Consider the following 22,949-nt stretch of genomic DNA (forward strand, 5'->3'; position numbering starts at 1 on the left):
ATCAGCAGTCAGCCAGCGCGTCTCTTCAATTAAGAAGTGCTGGCTTTCTGCATAATGCACCCCATCTGCTTCGGAAACAAATTGTAATAATGCATATTTAATTTTGCTCCATGTATTAATACAATAAATGTAAATTTTATTAAAAGCCATTATTTTAAAAAATTAATTCCATTTGGAAACGCCGTCACTAAAATCTGTAAGTACAACTAAAAGTCAATTAGGTACAATTCATAACCTGTTAGGGCATTTTGCTAATGCGCAACCTCTTTCGCCCAGTCAGGGAGAGTTGAAGTGATGCACAGCCGAGGCCCTTAATGGCAGCTAGATTGCAGGGACATGGTCTGATTATCCCCGACCATGTCATTTCTATATTGAAATTAAGCTAATTGTATTCCTTGCTCCGCAGTTCTAATTTTTTACGCAGCCTAAAACACAAATTTCCAAACATGGTGCAGGATTTGTAATCATCGGGAAACCAAGTGCAATGAATATACATCTATTTTTCATTCCAGGAGCTGGGTTTCTTGTTAAACTTTTTTGCGCTGGTGAATTCCTGCGGTGCCTCGACAGAGCGGAAATCAGACAATCTGACTGAACTCAGCAGTGAGTACTGCTTGCGAAGCATCTGGAAAGATGGCTCGGCCAGTTAAGGCAAATACTGCAGAGGTCTGTGAGTAAACCGTAGGCAACATGTCCTAATAAAGTTAGGGGTGACGGCCATTTATCATTCGGAGATCGAAAACATCGAAAACATGACGTGGGTGTCACATACAAACACTTAATAAAACATAGCCAAAATACAATACCAGTAGCAAAGCAAATAGATTTAACTTAAACAAAGGCGAGACCTATTGCATTTCCAATGCTTGTTTTGTGTGCACCTACTCATCACCTAGATGCACAAAAGAGGGCATTTGAGCTTCACAATTCACTTTCCTAGAATTTGCAAATCATAAAAAAGGTTATTTGTTAGTGTATCTGAAAATACCATTGCTTCTTTGAGCAGCATTGCTGGGGATTCAGCTGGACTCGGCCTGTGTCCTTTCAAAGTTGTCGTGAGGGTCCTCTGATATTAAAATGCTGCTCTTAATTGTAGTATCCATTAAAAAGTCTTCCACCCAGAATTTGCTTCCATGACTTCCGAAGGACAGAGAAAGAGAGATAAAAAGAATGACAGATTAAAATAGCAGAGTGTGCAGCTGTTTTGCAATGTTTAACTCTGAATCGCTGCAGTTTTAGTAAAAACAATTATCATGTTCCACTTTTGCCTTCCCCAATATTTATCCGTCCGATGCATTCAATAGAAAGCTGAAGCCGGACACGCTTTTTAATAGAGAGGCCCGTCATGGGTGAGCGCTATGAGTGTGGATGAAAAGACACACTGCAGGTGAAGATAGAGAGTGGGTGAGGGGCACAGACTGGCAGAAGGGTACAGTGGGCACAGAGGAGCTAAGAACCAACCCTGTCTACTGAGGGAAATGAGTGAGTGGAGGGCACAGGGATAGTGTGGAGTTACAAAGGGGTGAAGGGTGAGGTGGCACACTGTACGTGGATGGCCGGATTACAGCAACACTCGTACAAACAGTGAGGTGGGTTTTACCGAATAATGGTAAGGTTTATATTCATTATTTATGAAGTGAATTAATAGTCAGTTTGGAGTAAACAGTAGCTAAGTAATTTGTCCTTTAGTAACAATTCTCTTCTTCTTCCTAGAAGTGATTCGGTTGGGGCACTCTAGAGGGACGCCTGAACTTGAAGTTTCTCCACCATTACACCACCTCACCTCCTTGGAAAACAGAGTACTGGCAATTATACCCAAATAATAGCTTTATGAAAAATTATTTCAAAATAAATCAAACTTTGGTACTGTCTTTCATTCCCACACTTTTGTTGGTTCTCCTTCCTTCTGCCACAATCACCCGTCTTCACGTCAGAGAGAGGTTAGCCAGTCCTCTGTCACCATCTGGACTTTGGACTCCCTGCATTCCCTTTGCCAGCACTAAGACCTAGGTAGTCACATGGGAGAAAGGTGCTATGCACCAAAGGAACTTACGCAAAACCCAAAACCTTCATTCTGTGCGTCACCAATCTTCTGTAGGCGACACTTCGCCTGTCTCCATACTGTGCACAGAAACTCCCAGTGAAAAAAAAATCTTACACTAAAATAAAAATAATAAAGCTACTAAATTTCTTGACCATGGTAATTTCCTTACACACCTGAACTTGCCATGGCTCTCCTGGGCCATGGCAGAATATATGGCCCTTTGGTACTCTATGCGATAAACTGTCCTCATACCCTGAATAACCTGCTGAGCCCCCCCTGACCTTAGTGACATCACCCACAGGTAGGGGCAGGTTAGTCTCCCAACTATACCAATGAGGTCTAGCATTGAAGCCGACAGGAACAGAAAACTCCCCAGCTGCATGGGAACGCGACTTAAGGCACTCCATACCAGACAAAACCTGGTGTTTTTGCTGCTCTCAAACAAAACGGGTCTCTAACAAGCATCGGCACAAACTACTCCACTACAAATACTTACATCAAGCGTACACCACACCAAAGGCTTCTGCAAGGTCACATCCGTGTCCCAACCGCACAACCGTCTATGCAGATTCTGTACATTTGGCTTGGAATTGTACTGTTATCCATACATTCTGGTATGCTGTTTTTGCCTTGCTATCAATCGTGATAGAAAGTACCATCAGCTCAAATCTACTGATGGCACTACTGGGATAAGTCAAACCACTGAGTCCAGGACTGAGATCCTTCCCTGCTATAGCACTGTTATTGGCTAAACGACAAATAGCCCTTCATTGGGCCAGCAGCAGGTTCGCCGCCACAAATGATTGGCTGAAAGACATGACATACTGTGATACTACGAGCGAAATATACTCCTCATTGCAGCCTCTGACCTCCAGGCCCAAAGACATCTGGCAGCCCCTCTGAGCCTATCTTTTAACTATAGAAACTGATGCCACGGATGATACCGCTGACTGAAACTAATAATCCATACCATTTGTCAACCCTGTTGCAGAATGCCAGATGAACTGCATGTGTGCAGGTTACCCTTTCAACCATCAATACCCTAGGCATCTATCTCAATGTATCTCCCCGTTTGGCCTTACATTTGCGTGATGTCTTTATTCTCGCATGTAAAATTACACGTGTTTATCAAATATGGTGTGAATGAAGATTTACTTATATGATTTGTGCAGCATTGTTTGTCTTTGCAACTTGAAAAATCAATAAATTATTACAAAAATAAAAAATAAAACAGATCATATCGTCTCAGTAATGGCTGGCCGGAAACAAATCTTCATCTGCCAGCCTCCCAGCTCAGTCGGTTGCCTCCTTAGGTGTGTCTCCTGTGATTCACTTGTCTTTTTGGGTTTCTTTCATGCAATTCTTTCTTCTCTTTTTGTACTATCTGTTCCTTGTCCTTCCTTTCTAACTTCCTTCCTCTCCTTCCTTCCTTTAGTCTGTCATCTGTCTCATTCTGTTTGTTCTTGAGTCATTTATCTCATTCTCTTTTATACCTTCCAGGAATCCTCCTTGGCTCCTTGAGACATTGGTATAGAAGTCTCTGACCGAGTGAGTATACCTGGATTCATGCTATGTATCTCCTCGCCTAGTTTCCTACACTGGGCAAATAAGAAAATAGGAAACCTGAATAATTAGAAAATCTGCATCCAGCTGTTGCTTTCTTTTTGTATGCCTAGCCTGAGATTTGTATGGCTGAATGGACGGGAACCACCTCAGGAACCTTAAATTGTTGCCTTTATTCCCAGTCGGCCTTGTAAGAGGGCATTATCTGTGTAATCAGCAGTTCAACTTCTCCATGGGCCACTTAATCGCTAAACACTCTTTTTCAATAGTTGCATACCTTCTCTACCTATGGAATAATTTGTGGCTAATAAAAAGGATGTATGTCAATTCCCTCTTCTAATCAAATTGTGAAAAGAAAGATCCTATGCCTGCATCTAATGTGTCACTTTTCAGTATAAAGGATTTTGTAAAGCTAGGTGACTGAAGAATCATTTGAGATGATATAAATTGTTTCAGCTCCTATAAGGTGAGTTGAGACACTATGGGCCTAAATATGATTTATGGCAGATCCCCAGCGAAAGGCCGTCGGTGGCGGTTCGTCCAACCTCTGAGGCTGCGATTTGACTTCCCGATTAGGATACCAGCGATTGGAGCGCATTGGGCGAAGGGAAAGACGGCCACCTCCGACAGGCTTAAGGAGCCTATCGGGGCGGCAGTCGGATCCTAATCCCTACAATGGGGTTGGTGCCTGTGGAGGCACCACTGTAGGGTTAAGATGTCCCTTTTCCCTCCTCTTTTACATGGTGGTCCGACCGCGTTGTAAAGGCAGACCGGAGCGGACTTCCCCTGTGGCACTCCACAATGGGGCCAGGGGGGCACATGTGGTGCCCTCCAAACATCCATTCACTGTCTGCCAGGCACCACATGGTGCCTGGCAAATGGTGCATGGATGTTTAAAACATCCCTTTTTCTACTGTGACTTGTGCTGCAGCCTTTTTCTGGGATGCACCACAAGCCACAATAGAAAATGGCACGTTTTTGACCTCCTACACGGTGGTCGTATCATAATTTGGAGGATGGAACCGCGGACTACAAGTTGTGCAGTCTCCATCCCACCATCGTAATGAGACCCTAAGTTTGGAAGTAGTATGTTTTTAAAATGATCTCTTAAATGTGTTGCCAGTTCTGAGTAATGGGTTATAAATCTTCTGTAGCACCCCTGAAGACTTAAGAAGGCCCAGAAAGTTTGTTGTGCTAGGGAAGGGGACTCCCTGTATAGAAACTCATTTTTCTTCTTTTGGCCTTTCAGAGATATCGTTTGTAAAATGGCTTTCAAGATCTGAAGGTATTGTTACTAGCTCTTAATATATGTGACAATGTAATCTCAGTATGACAAAAACATTCTGTTGCTGTTTTTGAGGTAGATTATTTAGTAGACATAGGAAGATTGCTGTGGCACCATGAAGACGGGACAGAAGTACTGTAAATTCAGCCTTGAGAAAGAAGTCAAACTGTTCCTATTAAACAGATTCCCTCCAGCAGATTTTCTAACCATGGTCTTGCCTGATCTGTCAGGCACTGGAGACTCAGGAGGTCTGATATAGGGCGCTATATATATATTTTTTGACTTGACTTTAATGTTGGCATTGTTTGACTAATCATTATGAAATTTTTCCAAAAAAGTGCCAAAGTAGGTTCTGTGTGTAATGGAAAGTTGGGGGTGATCCGTGCAGTGAGGACCCAGAAATAGGGGCGCAAAATAAAGGTGTGTTTGTAAAGTTAATTCCCTTAGGAACGCGTTGTTGAACCTACAGGCCAAACTGCTGGTCGGAATTACACCAAACTTGGCAGAAAGTTAGATGTTGTTACGCAGTTTGTGCTTTTTGTTATTTGGTGTAAATCTGTTCAGCAGTTTTGCAGAAATTTAAGAAGAAAAAGATAGATATATCTCTGACCCCAGCAGCGGTCTGAGCAGGTAACAACGGTGGGGCGGGGTTGGGGGGATTTCGAGGGACGATGCTGAGGGAAAATTTATTATTTATCTAATTTTCCATCTGCATCGTCCCTTGAAATCTCCCCCAACCCAGCCCCCCGCCCCACTATTGTTACCTGCATGTACCGCGGCTGTCTGACCCGAAGCCTTCACGAAAAAAGATGATCTTGAGCAGGGAAATGCAAAGCTCTGATTAACTGCCAACACTTCAACCAGGAAGTATTGACAGCCATCTTGGGACTCTTCTTTACTGAGTCCCCCCAAAAAAATAAAGAAAAGGGGGCAGGGAAGGAATACCCTGACACCCAAGCCAAGGTCTGGGAGGCCCCTGGGACCCTGACATCACATAAAAGTATTGTTTTTTATAAAACATTGTAGCGATATTCGCAAATTCAAGGATATTTGTCATTAAAAAAAGCAATTGCGGGCTCCTGCGCTTGCTTTAAAATAAACCCCCACGTGGGTCAGGCCCTGGGGGCATAAGGTGAATATAGGAGGGGGGCACACAGGGCCTATCAAAACCCCGGGGACTGCCACCTCCTGGGGCACTTTTGATTATGAATGTGAGCAGGCCCACTGGCCCTGCCTGCAGCCCCTGGAACTGCCACCTCCCCAGGGCTATTTCAAATGATGTGGGGGGGGCCTCGTAGACCCCCCAGCCCTGGAGGACCACCTCCTCCCTGGGCCTCATTAAAGCTAACCTGACCCGGGGACCGCCACCTCCCTAGGGTTAATTTCAATAATAAGGAGGGGGCCTCATAGACTCACCCTGCTGAGGGGACTGCTGCCTCCCCCAGGTTACTTTCAATAATAATGGGGGTGCCTTGCAAACCCCCACTGCTTGGGGAATGGCACATCCCCGGGGCACAAATGCAATAACTAAGGAGGGTCAGTTGCAGACCTCTGGCACTGTGGACCTCTGCCTCCCTGGGCAAATGTGAACAAACGGGGGGCATGCGGTCCCCCTCGAGGAGCCCTACATGACCCTGGGGACCGCCACCTCCCAGGGCCAGTTCCAGTAATGTCCCGAAGTGCCCATCCCCGGGACATTGCAGTTTGATATGGCATGGTGGGAGCACTGCTCCCGCCATGCCACAGCAAACAGTGTGCTCCGCTTTGAGTAAGCGAGATCATTTTGGTCTCGCTTTCTCAAAGCAGAGCACACTTTGCTTTTTACACACAGAGAGCTGCATATCAGCAGCTCCCTGTGTGTAAAAAGCAATGCCTGCTCCCGCAGGAGGCGGGGAGCAGGCAGGGACTGCGGAGGCCTTCGGGCCCCCCCCCACAGACTCCAATGTGGAGGCTTGGCCACGGAGGATGGGGTCCCTTTGGCTGAAATTGGCCTGGGGTAGGGGGCCCCTCTCCCTATATATATACATATATATATGTATATATATATATATATATATATATATATATATAGATATAGATATAGATATAGATTAGATAGATAGATAGATAGATAGATAGATAGATAGATAGATAGATAGATAGATAGATAGATAGATAGATAGATATAGATAATGCTGCGATCAGTCACAACGAACAGCAAGAACGCGGACCAAACTTGTTGCACAGAAACTACTTTCTTTTCAAAGGTGACACAACACTCTACGCATTTTGGAGCCCACGCTCCTTGCTCACAAGTGGTTAATGTGGTGAAAGTGAACATTTTTTATAAAACACCATGTGACATTTGCATCAACACTGAGAACAGACTTCCGCGTTCGGTTTTGAGTTAGGATTTCTTCACTCAAATGTAGCTGTTTAAATTAACTCAAATAAATGCTTTACATTCTTAATTGAAATGTAACGACAAGTGGGATTCACTTAACAAGTACATTCAAAATTATATGTTTATACAAAAATATTGCTTGTGGTGTGATTATCAGTTTCAATAAAGTTTTGAAAAATTTGCACTTTCACAACATTAACCAATCATGAGCAAGGAGCGTGGGCTCCGAAACGCGTAAAGTGTTGTGCCACCACTGAAAATAAAGTAGTTTCTTCGCAACAAGTTTGGTCCGCGGTTTTGCTGTTCGTTGTGACTGATCGCAGCATTTGGAAGGATTTATTGGGAATCGCCGTCCCTCTGCATGAACGCCGTCACTAACGAGGCTCGGGTAAGGTGAACTCTGTTGTTGATATATATAACCTACTGGCGAGTTATAGTTAGGACCAAGTTTCCATAGGAAGAGCATTTTTTCTTATGCTTATATCTTTGGCGTCGTTTGATGAATCTTCATGAAATTTTCCAAACTAATTGTTTGTTCATATCAGCTCCCATGTTGAAAGTTTGGGGGTGATTCGTCAAGGGGGGGCCAAGAAAAAGGGGGGTCCCAAAACGTGTTTTCTCCGTGTTAATTTACATGGGAAACTTTAGACAAGGCTACAGATCGAACAGGTGAACGGAATTACCCCAAATTTGGCAGGGAGAAGGGTCTTGGTCTAGAAAGCACGCTTTTGTTTATTTGGTGTAAATCCGTTCAGTAGTTTTGGAGAAATATCAAAATTTGCAGATATCGATATTTGGAAATTCTGCCATCTGATTGGCTGAGGCGTTACGAGCATGAGCTTGATGCTTATTGGCTGCGAGCGGTGCGTGCGCTTGCAACTAGGAAGTGTTGGCAGACATTTTGTGATGTCGTTGAAACGAGCAAGGGGGAAAAAGGGCGAAAAGATTAGGAAACAGGAGGATAGGAGCACTGTAACCTCTGTGGGGGAGCTCGAAGCGAAGTAGTCACTCCTACCAGACTGAAAGTGCGGTGTTGCTCAGAGTGACATGGTGCTGAGATGAGATGCTGCTACACTCTGGTATGAAACCGGGAGCCTAAACCGTGCGGTCATTGCTATAAAAAGTGATGTGCTCTGGTCTTTGTAGCATACCTGTGGAAGTAGTGTTAGTAGGCGTTTATACCATACAGGGAGTGGGAAGCGAACCACTGACCCCTACCGTGCGTTTATTCTATACCGGAAGTGGGAAGCGAAGTACTCACGCCTATCGGTGTGAAGACTCGGGGATCAAACCGAGCTGATTGTTGGAAAGTGATGGGCTCTGGGCGCTGTAGCATACTGGCCGCTGTAGTATAACTGTGTAAGTAGTGTTAGTATGCGTTTATACTATACAGGGAGTGGGAAGCGAACAACTCACCCCTACTGGTCTGAAGACTCGGGGATTAAACCGTGAGCTTATTGCTGTAAAGTGATGTGCTGTGGGCGCTGTAGCATACCTGTGGAAGTAGTGTTAGTTTGCATTTATACAATACAGGGAGTGGGAAGCAAACTACTCACCCCTACCGGTCTCAAGACTCATGGATAAAACCATGAGCTCATTGCTGTAAAGTCATGTGCTCTGTGTAGTATTCCAATGTAAGTCATAGTAGAATGTTAGCATGTAATGCTACTAAAATGTAAGTATGTAGTGTTAGAATATAGGGCTGTCATGAGGGGAATCTTGGGGAGTTTGTACACGGTGCTGGAGAAGACGATTGCCTTGCTGTCTGGTCCTGTTGGTGGCTGTTTAAGCTGCCTTCATTTCCTGTAATAAATCTACTTATCGGATCCACTGCTGTGTTCCTCTTCACTACATAAATTTGGCGAGGAGCAGGAGAAGGTAAAAAGAAGGCAGCCCTCACCAAGATTTTGAGCTTGCTTGCTTTCTGCTGAAGACCCGTTTTCTTGGTGAAGCTGTTTCTACTCATCCCAGGGTCGTCGGCTGATCAAACTATGTGATCCTACCTCTGGTAGGATTTATATGTTTTGATTTTGGGCTTCCTCTGCCTCTTCACTACACTCTGGTTGCTGTACTACATGTGTGCAAGTAGTGTTAGTATGCATTTATACTAATTCTGTAGTTATGCATTAACCAATGCATCATGGCCCTATGGAGTGCCACCTCCCAGGCACAGGTCATACAATGGGGTGTGCATCAGCAGGACATTTATGTTTGCTATTACAGGGCGGGATCATTGCTTCTACCCTGTGATAGTAAATTCTTGTTTGCCTCGTTGAAGCGAGAGGAGGAAAACCTAGTATCGCTTCAATAAAGCGGATCCGGATGGTAAAAATGGAGAAAAAAGAAAAATGAAGTGGGGTCTCACCCGTTCATTGATATGAGCCCACTTGTGGGTAATGTTCAGGGGCCAATCCTATTATTATATTGCGGGGTCTCTGCAGCACTGGGGACCTTAATCTCACATGTAAATTAGGCGCAGGAGGGCACAGAGACGTTTTGCAGACTAGGGGATCGACACCTCCCCGGGTATTGTTTACGAATTGTTCGGGGGGCTTCGAGGCCAACTCAAGACCGGGGATCAGCAACCTCCGGGGCTTTACTTAAATATGCAGAGTGGGCCTCGCCAGTCCTTGAAGCCTCTGTGGCCCTAGGCAGTGCCTTATTGGTTCTGTAATCACACAGGCAGTACCCATGGTGTTATAAAGTGATACACTCATAGAACCCTTGCCATTGTAGAATTACCCAGGCTTCATTTATGTAATTGTCTGTTGGTTTATATTTGGTAGGTGCACTGCATAATTACAAATGTTTTCCCTCATAACCTCCTATCAACCGCCGATTTTCACAATAAACTACAGACAAGTGTTGTCAGAAAAAGAAGACCCATACACTCACTTATATATCGGTAAAAAACAACTTTTATTAAAACAACACAAATAAATGGAAACGTAACTTTATTCGAACAACAGTAAAAGATGAAAGAAGTGGGTGGGACTCCTCCGGAAGCAGCGTACAAAACCTGCAAGAGAAAAAAGAAACATAAGTATGTGTGCCATGTCCAAGAGAAAAAGAAAGGTGGAAAGTGAGAATGGGACAGTGAGCGAGTGGGTGGAGGGGTGAAGGGGAGGGAGAGTCAAAAGAACAGAGGTAGGAGGAGACAGAGCGTCGGCCTACTGCACCCAGCCCTCACTGTTCACCTCACGTCCCCCGTGTGTCTGGGAAGCTGAGGTCCACGAGAAACAGAGCGGTTCAGCAAGTCTTTAAAATGAAACAGAGATATGAATGAGGCTAAAGATTATATTATTAACTACGGCAACATCGCTTGCCTGCACCTGTGCACTCTGGCTGCTGGACCCCAGGCCCTTCCCCCGCACTGTGCTCAAATGCAACTCCTGCGCACCGAGGCTTCACTGCTCACCTGCCACAACCGGTGCGAGCTCCGACTCCGGGGTGCCTCTCAGGGTGGCACAGCAGGTCTCCGGTCTGGGACGGTGTCTTGATACCACGATGGAAGGCGTCAGAAAGGCCAGAGCATCAGCACTGGTTGAGCACCTGCTGCATGCCTTTTCATGCAACTAACTTAGTGTCTGAAAAGGGAGAAATAATATAATGGTGGAAACACCTTAAGGTAAATGAAGGTTTATTTCAAGCTTAAGAGAGAACATCAGTTGAGTTCATCCTTCCTTCTTGGAGTACGATCTACCAACTGTTAGTGGTAATCGTGGTTCAAAGAGGAGATGGAGTGCACGAGAATAGACAAGGGTAAATAATAATATGTTATGCCAACGTTCACATACACAGGATCAGAGTGCATGCTAGAAGCATAATGTGCATGTGCAATGCAGTTGGGCAAGCCTGTGTGCATGTACACTTAGTAATCAGCTCACTACAATGCCCCAAAAGCCAACGCCACGTGTCTGTAGGGCAGCGCTGCCCGCTGGCTCAGGCCTACAGTACGGTCCAGCAGGTCCTTAAAATGAGACAGAGATGTGACTGAATGAGGTCAGAGATCACATCATTACGCACGGCAACATCGCTTGTTCGCACCTGCGCACCCAGACTGATGCACCCCACCCCTCCCACCGCACCGCGCTCAATTGCAGCCCCTGTGCACCCAGGCCCCACTGCTCACCTGCTGTCATTGGTTTGTGTCAAAACACAACGCCAGCAGGGTTCACAATTCAGATGTAGTTTTGATTGCCAGGATGATGTACACCTCATGGATCCCTTTTTGTTTATTGCGCATTGTGAAATGCGAGGTGGATGCGGCCATATCACCTGAAGCAGTGTGGAAGAACTGGGACATGTGGCGGCGTCGTTATCCTATTTATACATACGCAAAGTGGGCTGGGCTTGCGTACAGCAGGCCAGCGTAGGGGTGTGAATAATTATTCCGGGGACCTGGGTATTCAGTTCCTGCCTGGCCAGGAAGTGTACTTATGTGTGTGTCCCTGTTGCAGTTTATATTAATGTAGCAAGTACTGGGAGGACGGCAATTATCCCTAATGAGATGCTATCTGAAAACATTGAATGGACAACATCACATGTCGTTGTCAAGCTTGTGGATATGCGCAGACACGCATGTCAATGGTGTGCGGTATTATTGAAAGTGTTGCTATCACGAAGCGCACACATGTGAATGTGCTCGGATGGAAGAAGGATCAGCAGTGAGGCTACGTCATACACACTGATAACGTTCATTACAGTCCAGCAATGCATGTCAAACGTGAATCTGAAAGTCTCACATATAACACACTACTATCCTGGTAAAGCCTGACAACAGAGCATACTGCAACACAAATCTACACATTACTCTTTACTGTTTGTCACATGTGATCTAGGATGTGCACTCGTGCCCGTGGCTGATGATATCCCTTCGAGCCACCAATACCCAGGCCGAAAGGCAGCACAGTAATGCGCGCACACACACACCAGGGGCATCGTGTAACACACATTTGTTTTTTGATGTAACGTTTCAGATGCATGGCTATCAAACATGGAAGGCTACTGTACAGAGCATGATTATTGATCAAGATGATCATTGCATGTTGTGTGTACTATAAGATATGTGTACACAGCAAAAAAGTTTTCAAAAAAGATCTCTAAGCAGAAGAGGTGTCTCTCATCAAACGCTGTAGAGAATGACTAAAATGGGTGGGGTCCTCCAACTGTTACAATGGGAAATGTTATGAACCAATCAAAAGCTTTTTTTTAAGGTCACATGGCAATCGCGCACCAAGCGCGCAAGGAGGCCGCACCTGACGCGATTTTGAGAAAATATATTTACCATAATATAAGTTTATTACAGTTAGAAATATATAAATGTGGAAAATATTTTAGATTATCGCTTGCTCTCATATACACTTTCAAATTATTTACATATAGTTTTGAGGCATAAAAACAAAATGAGGGAATGGCGTACACGGCGCGATACCACACGTCTATAATGTAACACAGGGTCTGGCAGCGTGCACTCGTCGCATACAGAACGCGCAGCCAGCGCGACCCTATACGTAGATGACGTAACGTGCGTACTGGTTCCGCGCAGCCGTCGCATACCAAACTAGGAGCTGCCGCGACCTTATACGTATATGATGTTAGGCAGGACACAGTGCTACGAAGCCGTCGGATACGGAATGCGCATCCTTAACGAGTTTCGCAATATCGCGGATAGGATTCGCATGGTGATGGAGCTTGGTACACTACCGGTACGGGAGTCTAGTGTTCTAAAAATATATATATATATATATATACATACTTTTTTTGAAGATATAAAAAATTACATAATTTTTCAAATTCAAACAAAAAAGGATAATAGAGTTCCAAAATATTACAAAAAAAAATAGAAAAAATATAGGTTTTCTAAATATTAAAATATGAAATTAACATTTAAAAAACCTTTGAAATTCACTGAAAAAACCATAGGTTTTACAGACATTATAGTTAGGAATTAGCATTTAAAAAACCTTAGAAATTCACTGAAAATACCATAGGTTTCATGGACGTTATAGTTGGTTGGACATTTGACTCATATAAAACCAGAGAAATTCACCCGTTATAGTTAATTGAGCTAACTATAACTGGCATGCCCGCAATGCAATGGTGATGGCGTCACATATTACATCACTCATGACATGGTCAGTGACATCACTGATGACATCTCAAATGACATCACTGATGACATCACTGATGACATCATCCACGTGATAATCTGATGCACATACTGATGGCCTAATATAAACTTTGATACATGCACTCTAAAATACAGACTACTATTTTTGAAACCATACACACAACAATGCCAGATACTACATACCACCCACTATTTCCTAGGTCTACACTCACATCCACTCACTTATACATGCAGTTACTCATCAATACAGTACTATAGTATGCACTCATACACCTGTACATGTACAGTCATGCAAAGAATCAATCACATAGGCATTTACTCATGTATACAGTTATACACACCAACTGTGTTATTTATACACACACCACATCACTTATTTATGCAGATACTAACACATACTTACTGTCTTATACAATCACTGATACAAGCAGACACCCTTTTATACACCCACTCTTCAAATAACCTTCTCTCACGTATAGTCATTTAAATACTCCAACACTCACATATACTGCCTTAAAACATATGTAGTTAGTCACACATATACCAGTGAGACATTCATTCACTCACCAACATACCCATACACACACTAACTCACCCATACAGCCCTTCCCAGATGCACTTTTTAATCCATACAACCAGTGAATCACCCACTCAGACATGTATGCACAAAGTCACACACCCCCACCCACCCAGACATACACTCAGGCACCCATACAGATACACAGACAACAAATCAATAACCCATATAGACACTCATGTAGCTACCCACCAACCCACGCAGCCACTTATACACCAAATGAGACACTAATACAGACTTTCACACATTTTAGTCACTAACCCATACATTCAGTAACACATGTTCAATCACTCACTTATACAGTCAGTCATGCACCTTCTAAATAATCCATTCAGGCACTTGTAAATCCACTGTTTCTTCAATATACCTTGGCATAGATATATATGAAAAATATTTAAACTTTACAGAAACACACATTCACTGGATGATGTCAGTGATGTCATCAGTGATGTCATTTGAGATGTCATCAGTGATGTCACTGACCATGTCATGACTGTTGTAATATGTGACGGCATCACCAGTGCATTGCGGGCACGCGAGTTATAGTTAGCTCAACTAACTATAACGGGCGAATTTCTCTGGTTTTATATGAGTCAAATGTCCATGAAACCTATGGTATTTTCTGTGAATTTCTAAGGTTTTTTAAATGCTAATTCCTAGCTATAATGTCTGTAAAACCTATGGTTTTTTCAGTGAATATCTATATCTATATATATATATATATATATATATATATATATATATATATATATATATATATATATATACATATGCATATACATATAAGGCCTGACCCTGGGGAGTGGGGTCCTCGGGCCAAAATTGGCCTCAGAGGGGGGTCCACATTGCTCTCCTCCCTTTTTTAAATAAATACATAAATAAAGTGGCAGGCCCGGGGGGATGGTGTCCCCAGGTGCAAAAAAATGGCCCTTGAAGGAGGGCCATGCGGACCCTCTTCCATTTAAGCCGGCAGCCGCTCTCAGCCACACGAGCGAGTTAATCCTGGAGGATACGTTTGGCGGCAGCCCCCTGTGCAGCCTTGAGAAAACGGAGCAGCTGAGGAGAAAACACAGTACGGGTCGGAGGACGCGTGTGCGATTTTCCTTTTTCCAGCGGCGTGGTTATATTCTGTGGCAGAAGTGCACAGGTGAGGAGGTGTTTGTGGCATTAAAGTTTCCCAGACGATATATTAAGTCTATACGGGGTTCTCAAGAAATACTGCTATGTCAAGGGACGCTGTACGGGAGCGCGAGGCAGCAGCTGATGAACTGTTTAATAATGCGCCCAGTGTGTTACGTAACACTACTACTACACAAGGAAACGATATTCAAACTGATGTTAAATCTTTATTAAGAAAAATGGAAAAATGTATAAAAAATGAAATTACCAAGTGGTGGGAGTACAAATCATTGCAAAAATATGAGGAAGCGGGACGAGTGCCTCAAGGACTCCGTATTTTGTTGGCGCCATCATTTGAAAATCCCAACCCGGAAATGCTCAAGGAATGGGCTTCTAACAATCTGGCAGCATCAATGAACCTGGTTAGAATTCTTATTAAGTATGCACAAATAGATCGGGATCAGTTATTGAAAGAAATTGATGATATCAATGACCAACTCAATAAAATGGAACAAACGGATTTCATTATCAAATTCAAAAAAAATATTGATGTAAGGATGAAGAAGCATGAAGAAAAAATTAAAATACGCAAGGCTTTTAAATATGCACGTGATAAGGCAGACTATGAGATGGGTCAGGTCTTTACTTTCTCTCGAAAATATGATCAAGCTAAGAGAAACCGTTCAGGCAAGGTAACACACAATGCAAATACTCATGAGAGAGAAAAAGAAACTACGGCAAGTGGACCTACGACTGAAGTCAGGCTCTGACACAGGTTCTCTAACCAGTGACAATGAATCAGAAGACGGGATTCCAAGAACTAGTAACCCGGATCTGACCAATGTACTCAGTCCCTCAGAAGAGCTCACTTTTTTAGTGACAGATCGTCTGCAGACCCTGAGACCACGGACCGGGAATGCAGCGAAAACACCCGGCAGAGACGAAATCGGCGCCGTAGAGAAAGGCGCAAACTCAGGAAGAGGGAGAGCAAAAAAACAACAATGGCGCAGGAGATAGAAAATGACCCAAAAACCATCGTTAATTTATCCAACATAGTCCTTAATGAGGCAGAAACTCAACTACTAGCCCTAGGACTATCTTACTGTCCTGAAAGCAACTTCAACTACGGTAAAACCCGAGTAGATATCTATAAATATATCAGAAAGTTGAAGCTGAAGAAATTCTTCAGGATAAAAAACAGCACCAAAACGACGGATAATAAAAACACTGAAGTGACCAGCATTCCAAATCTTTCTGCATCCGATGCCACTACCTTGCTTGCCTTACATGAATTGAATGATGAGAACGTTTTATTTGAAGCAGGTTTAAATGTTCATTCATCTACTCAAGAAAAACTGACAGCTCTCAATCTTGTGCAAGCCACTGCAGGTATCAGCCCTTTCAAAACGAAATCATCATTTTTTCCTATCATGCCCAAGGATGCAATCGACATATTCCACGAGAGAACTACAGATGAAATAAAAAAACTTTATTACAAAACAAACCATAGCAAAACGAGACTCAAATATAGAGATATTGAATATGAGAACCTCATCAAAAAATTGAGCAACAACAAGGATATCATTATCAATAAATCCGACAAGGGCGGAAACGTTGTCATCTGGCCGCGCAAAGAATATATGGAAGAGGCTCACAAACAATTATCGGACTCGAAATGCTATGGTACCAGTAACATTGTGGAATACAACAAGGCGAAGGAAAACTTGAGAAAAGATTTAATGAATTGGAAAAGAAATGGACTAATATCAAACCAAGAATTCAAATTCATGATGAACGAAATTCCAATAATTCCCACATTATACTTTATCCCGAAAATTCATAAGGGAACTTGTCCAGTACCTAGTAGACCTATTATCTCTGCAATAGGTGGTATGAGCGAGCAGATCTCACAATATGTGGACTATTTTTTACAGATGCATGTGCAAACTCTCCCATCGTATGTCAAGGACACTAGTGACTTTCTTGAAAAAATCACACATATAATATGGGATGAGAGTTTTTCGCTCATTACATTGGACATTGAATCATTGTATACAAGTATTAATCATGAAAGTGGGGAGGAGCCTAGCGTGCAACCAAGATGGCCGCGTAGGTGCGAGGCTCCCGAGGACCTCCGCGACCTCCTACATTTATCCTGTCTTCATCCTGATTCGGTTGAGGGGACTGTGTTGGTGAACCTGAGCCGAGGTGGTACCCGTTTTCCGTATTTCAATCGGACCCCGTGTGCCGTGCTGGGCATCGATTGAAGTTTGCGGCCTGCTCCTCTCCTGACCCCGGACTAGAGTTGGGGGGTGATCCAGTGGAGAAGTGAACAACAACGGCGGGACGAGCCTGGCGAGACGCGTACCCCACACTTTCACTTTCGCTTTTGAGCCCTCTTGCCATTGTCGCGAGTGGGATCACGGCCCTTCTGTATGTGGTGGTTGCCTCGCTGGGGGACCCTGCCTGCCCTGCGGGGACCTGCTCTGCCTTTCTGAGGCGACCTCTGGGGTCCTTGGCCTCGACTGTTTGCTCCCCGCGGTAGGACTCGTGGGTGTACGGGATACAGGACGATGGCGACGAAGCAGGATGGCGAGAGGCCAAGGGCCAAATCGACCCGGCGTGGCGCTGCAACTCAAGCCAACATTATGGATCGCTATACCCTGCCGAAGGGTTCTCCCGGCGGGTCGCATAGGTCCCCTGAGTGCCCCGCAGATGCCCCGGATTTGCCGACGGATCTGACTTTGCAGGACATCATGGGCGCCATTGCGGAGATGAAGACCTCGGTGGGTCAACAATTTGATACCCTGGCGCACAAACTCGACGCGGTTCTCATCGATGTTAACCTTGTCAGGGCAGATCTTTCCAAGACAAATGACAGGGTGGATTCTTTGGCTCACACCGCGTCGGGCCTCACGACTGAGGTGGCGGCCCTCCAGACAGAGGTACGTCGGCTCCGGCAGGCCAGTGCGCTCATGGATCGGCGACTGGAGGATTCCGAGAGTCGGGCCCGGAGGAACAACGCTCGCATTATCGGGGTGCCAGAGGGACTGGAGGATTCGGCGGCGGATCTCTTTGTGGAGGATCTGATTTCTAATCGTCTGCAGCCTCGAGGTTTGAGTAAATTCTTTGCGGTGGAGAGGGCCCATAGAGTTCCTGGTGGCAAGCCGAAGGTCGGAGCTCCCCCGCGGCCTCTTATTGCCCGTATCTTCAACTTTCGGGACAGGGATGCGATTTTACAAGCTTCTAGAGTGCAGGGGCCGCTTAAGCTGGAGAACGTGGAGGTGAACTTCTATCCTGACTTTACTCAAGCGGTCCAGAAGCAGAGGCTGGGTTTCATGGGCGTTAAGCGGCGGCTCCGAGATATGAACTTGAAATACGCCATGCTTTTCCCGGCCAGACTGCGTGTGGAGTCCGAGGGTCGCTCTCATTTCTTTGACCGTCCGGAGACGGCCGGGGACTGGTTGGACACTTTGCCTAGGGGACATGATCGAGAGGGTGTGAGGGCCGCGGGAGGAGAGTGCCCACTGGACCGGGCCAGCGGTATTGATACTGGGGCTAATTCCTGATGATGCCACCTTTCGGCTGTGCTCAGGGTTTCTTGACTGTTGTGCTTTGCTCCCCCTCCCGTGGAGGTTGTGGTGTGTCTCGAGGGGGTTCTCTTTCCTCCTCTAGGGGGTCTTTGTAGTTTAGTTCATGCAGGGGCAACAGGCACACTGCAAGTTGGGGGGGCTGTTTGGGCTCATGCAGGGGTGCAGGGAGGGGGGAGTTTTGTTTGGAATGTTGGGTTGGGGTTGGGTATTGTTTGTTTGTACCACAAGGCAGACATATTGTTGTCTTCTATTCAAGGTGCTCTCTGGGAGGGGACAGATTGGTTTTGGCTGTGATGGGGGGTAGGGGACTGAGACTTCTTTCCTGGAATGTTAACGGACTGGGGGACAGGATAAAACGGGGGGTGGTCCTGCAGTTCTTAAAACGGATTTCACCTGATATTGTGTTCTTGCAAGAAACACACCTTATTGGTAACTCCTTCTGTGCTATGAATAGGCGGGGCTATCGCCTTGTGGCCCATTCGGGCTTCACCTCTGGTTCGAGGGGTGTGGGCATTATGGTTAAAACCTCGCTCTCGTTGGAGGTTGACGAGGTGCTCCGTGATGACAGGGGGCGATATACGGCTCTGGTGGGTAGATGGGAGGGTAAAGTAGTTGTTTTGGTTTCTGTTTATGTCCCGCCGGGGTTGCAGACGACTACTTTTGCTGATCTGGGGCGCCTTCTTCTTGGGCTGCCGGAGGGTATCTTAGTGGTTGGTGGGGATTTTAATGCTGTGGTCTCCGGAACTGAGGATCGTCACCCACCCAGGGATCTCCCCCGGGCCCAAACTTGGTTGTTTGGCCTCTTAGATACCCTGGGTCTGGTGGATTGTTGGCGGCTAAAACATCCTGCGCAGGTACAATACACCTTTCATTCCGGGGCTCATGGTAGTCTTTCGAGACTTGATTATGTTCTGATGCCAGCAGCACAGGCGGGGAGGGTCGGGGAGGTGCGGCATCTTGCTCGGGGTATTTCAGACCACTCCCCTCTCTTGTTGCACTTTGATACTGTCCTGGGGATGGAGGGGAGGGTGGTCCCGATCAACCCCTGGTACCTGCGTAATCCCGCGATTCGCGCAGATTTGATTAAATCCCTTGAGCAATATTTTGGAGATAATGTGGGATCAGTGTCGTCTCCTGTTTCTCTGTGGGAGGCGTTCAAAACGGTACTCCGGGGGGAGGCCCTGTCCCTCATTTCCCATTCCAAGAGGTGTGAGCGGGAGGAGGTGACCCGTATCGAGTCTGAGATAACTGAGTTGGAGGGTGACCTGGATTGTGGTGTCACGGACGACAAACTGCATGCTCTCAGGATCAAACAAGCGGACTACAAGGCCCTAGTCACCGAGGCGGCCAGGGGCCCGAGTAGGGAGCAGCAGGGGCGACTGTATGATATGGGTGATAAGGCTGGAAAACTGATCGCGTGGCTGGATAAAAAGGAGAGAGCGAGTCGAGTTGTTCCGCTGGTTGAGAGAGTGGAGGGTGTGTATGTTACTGATCCGGGTGAAATTGTTGATTGCTTCGCAGAGTATTTTCGCGGGGTGTATTCCCCGGTATCTTCTCGCTCGGAAGAGGATTCCCGCGACCTGCTTAAAGATATTGCGTTGCCTTCCCTTTCGGAGGAGGATAAATCGTTGATGGACGCGACTCCGACGTCTGAGGAGATCGCTCTGGCCATACGTTCAGTCGCCTCTGGCAAGGCCATGGGTCCTAATGGCCTTCCCATTGAATTGTACAAATTGCGGCCGGATACATTGGCGCCGCATCTTCGTGATATGTTCCTCGCGGCCCGGGCGGCGGGTTCCCTCCCGCTGGACCAGCGTCTAGCCACTATTGTGGTTATTCACAAGGAGGGGAGGCCGCGTGATCGGGTCACTTCTTACAGGCCCATTTCGCTTTTGAATGCGGAACCAAAAATTCTGGCCAAGGTGCTGGCTAATCGGCTGGTCAGCGTGGTGTGCGACCTGATCCATCAGGACCAGTCCGGTTTTATCCCTCATCGCAACACCGCGCTTAACCTGCGGCGTCTGCATGGGGTGCTCTCAAGGGTTCCGTTCATACGTGAGCCAGCCATTTTGGCGTCCCTGGACGCCACTATGGCATTCGACACGCTTGAGTGGCCATATATCTGGGCGACGCTGGAGAAGTTTGGGTTTGGCCCGGGATTCATTGGCTGGGTGAAATTGTTGTATTCCGGACCGCTAGCCCAGGTGGTGGTGAATGGTAGAGTGTCGGCTCCTTTTGAATTGGGTAGGGGCACGCGACAGGGTTGCCCGCTGTCGCCTCTCCTCTTTGCGCTCGCCTTGGAGCCCCTGGCGGAGTGGCTGCGGTGGCACCCTTCGATTCGTGGTCTCCGATGGACTCCTGAGTATGAGGATCGAGTCTCTCTTTACGCGGACGATATTCTTTTGTATCTTGCTTCCCCGCGTGAATCGTTGATTGTGTTAGTGGATGTGCTGAATTCCTTTGGCCGTAACTCAGGCCTAGTCATCAACTGGGCTAAATCCTGTGTACATGTCCTCTCAGGGGAGGCCCCTATCCTCCCGCGGGGTTGTCCTATCCAGGTTGCTCAACAGGGATTTAAGTATCTGGGTATTTTTATTACCCTGGACTCTGCGGCCCGATACACACAGAACCTATTCCCCCCCTCCAACGTTTGAAGGCGGATGTGGCACGTTGGAGGCGCTTGCCGCTCTCGCTGCTCGGCCGGGCGGCGCTGTTTAAGATGATGTCGTTGCCACGGTTTTTATATGCTTTGCAAAACACGATGGATGTCGTTCCGGCTAGTTACTTTCGGGAGGTGGAGGGTCTGCAACGCCAACTGTTTTGGGATGGGAGGCCGCGGATCGCCCTCACGAAGCTGACTCTCCCGTGGTACGATGGGGGAGTCGCCCTCCCCGACATCAAACGTTATTACTGGGCCTCCCAGCTGGCTGCGATAAACCACGGGCTTTATGGGCCCGCCCTTAATCCGGCTTTTGAAATGGACAAATTGTTGTTGCCGGGTGGCGACTACAATCGTGCGCTCTACTCTAGATCGCTCGACGCACGTTTGACTGGTCCGACACGGGTCGCGGTACGGGTGTGGCATGCGGCAAACTCGGCGATGGGGTGGAAAGATCGGTTGACCCGGGCGACGCCACTGTATGCCTCTGAACGACTGGGTTGTTTGTGGACGACGAAAGGCTTCGAGAAGTGGGACACGATTGACATTAGCAGGGTGGGCGATCTTTGGACGAAGGGGGGATTTAAAACTTTTGATGTGCTGAAAGCGGAATACCAGTTGCATGACAGGGAGTACTTCCGGTATGTACAGGTTCACCACGCGTTGTCTTCCGTGTTCCCGGAGGTCGCGTCCATCCCGGAGTGCTCCCCCTTGGAAGATAGAGTGCTAGATGGGCATGTACCGGATGGCACTATCTCATTGATCTATAAAAAGCTCATCAACGGTCGCTCGGGACTGCTGGCCGCCCTCCGTGAGGCATGGGTCGCTGATGGATTGGAGCTGGACGACGAGGATTGGGTTTCTGCGGTGGCCTCCCCGAAAGAGGTGGCCATACCGGCCCGCCTTCGTTTCGTCCAGCTCAAAATACTCCACAGGGTTTACGTTACGGGACCGGGCCTGATGCGCATGGGATACGCAGTGGATGGGATGTGTAAGCGTGGGTGTGGCATGTTAGGGACCTTCCTCCACATTTTGTGGGAATGTCCGGAGGTGACTCGATTCTGGCGTGGTGTGCATGAGGTGTTGCAAGCGGTCACGCATGTTGCGCTGCTCCCCGAGGCTAGGAGGTGTCTGCTGAATGTGTGGGAGCCGACTGATTATACGGTGACGCAAACGTGGTGGGTGACATTGGGATATATGGTGGCCAAGCGTGACATAGCACAATTGTGGGGCTCCCAGAGGTCACCCACGATTTCGGTATGGAAGGAAAATATGGATTGGTGTATGTTCCGAGAAAAGGTTGTGTATGTGGCGAGAGGTAAGCCTGGGAAATGGGTAAAGGTGTGGGGCCCCTGGAACTCCTACCGCGGTGGGATCTGTACCCCGCCACTGACGCCCGACCTGGCGGCGGCCCTGTCTCCCTAGTCTGCACATTCTCTTGATTCTGTGTTACCGTGACCACTTTGTTTCTGCCCCTGCCCTTCCCCCCCTTTTATTCTTGTAGGTTGGTAGAGCCCTCCCGAAGGGAGCACATACTGTTGCCTAGATTTTTGCCGCCTTGTGGGTTTGTTTCTCGTTTTTCATTTAAAATGA

The 22,949-nt window shown here is 46.6% G+C and overlaps 1 protein-coding gene across 1 annotated transcript in view; it reads left to right on the forward strand.

The window, feature by feature from the left end:
• Window positions 1-4,871: 4,871 nt before the first annotated feature.
• LOC146866683 (alpha-1,3-mannosyl-glycoprotein 4-beta-N-acetylglucosaminyltransferase C-like) overlaps window positions 4,872-22,949 on the forward strand; it is a gene marked incomplete at its 5' end in the record, with an annotated part of 221,567 nt that continues 203,489 nt past the window's right edge. The window contains one exon of the mRNA XM_085616744.1: window positions 4,872-4,892. Within this exon, the coding sequence (XP_085472870.1) occupies window positions 4,872-4,892 (21 nt within the window). The remainder of the gene's footprint in view (window positions 4,893-22,949) is intronic.

Source organism: Triturus cristatus, chromosome 1_2, assembly GCF_964204655.1.
Source record: "Triturus cristatus chromosome 1_2, aTriCri1.1, whole genome shotgun sequence".
In the NCBI taxonomy this organism is placed as follows: Eukaryota; Metazoa; Chordata; class Amphibia; order Caudata; family Salamandridae; genus Triturus; species Triturus cristatus.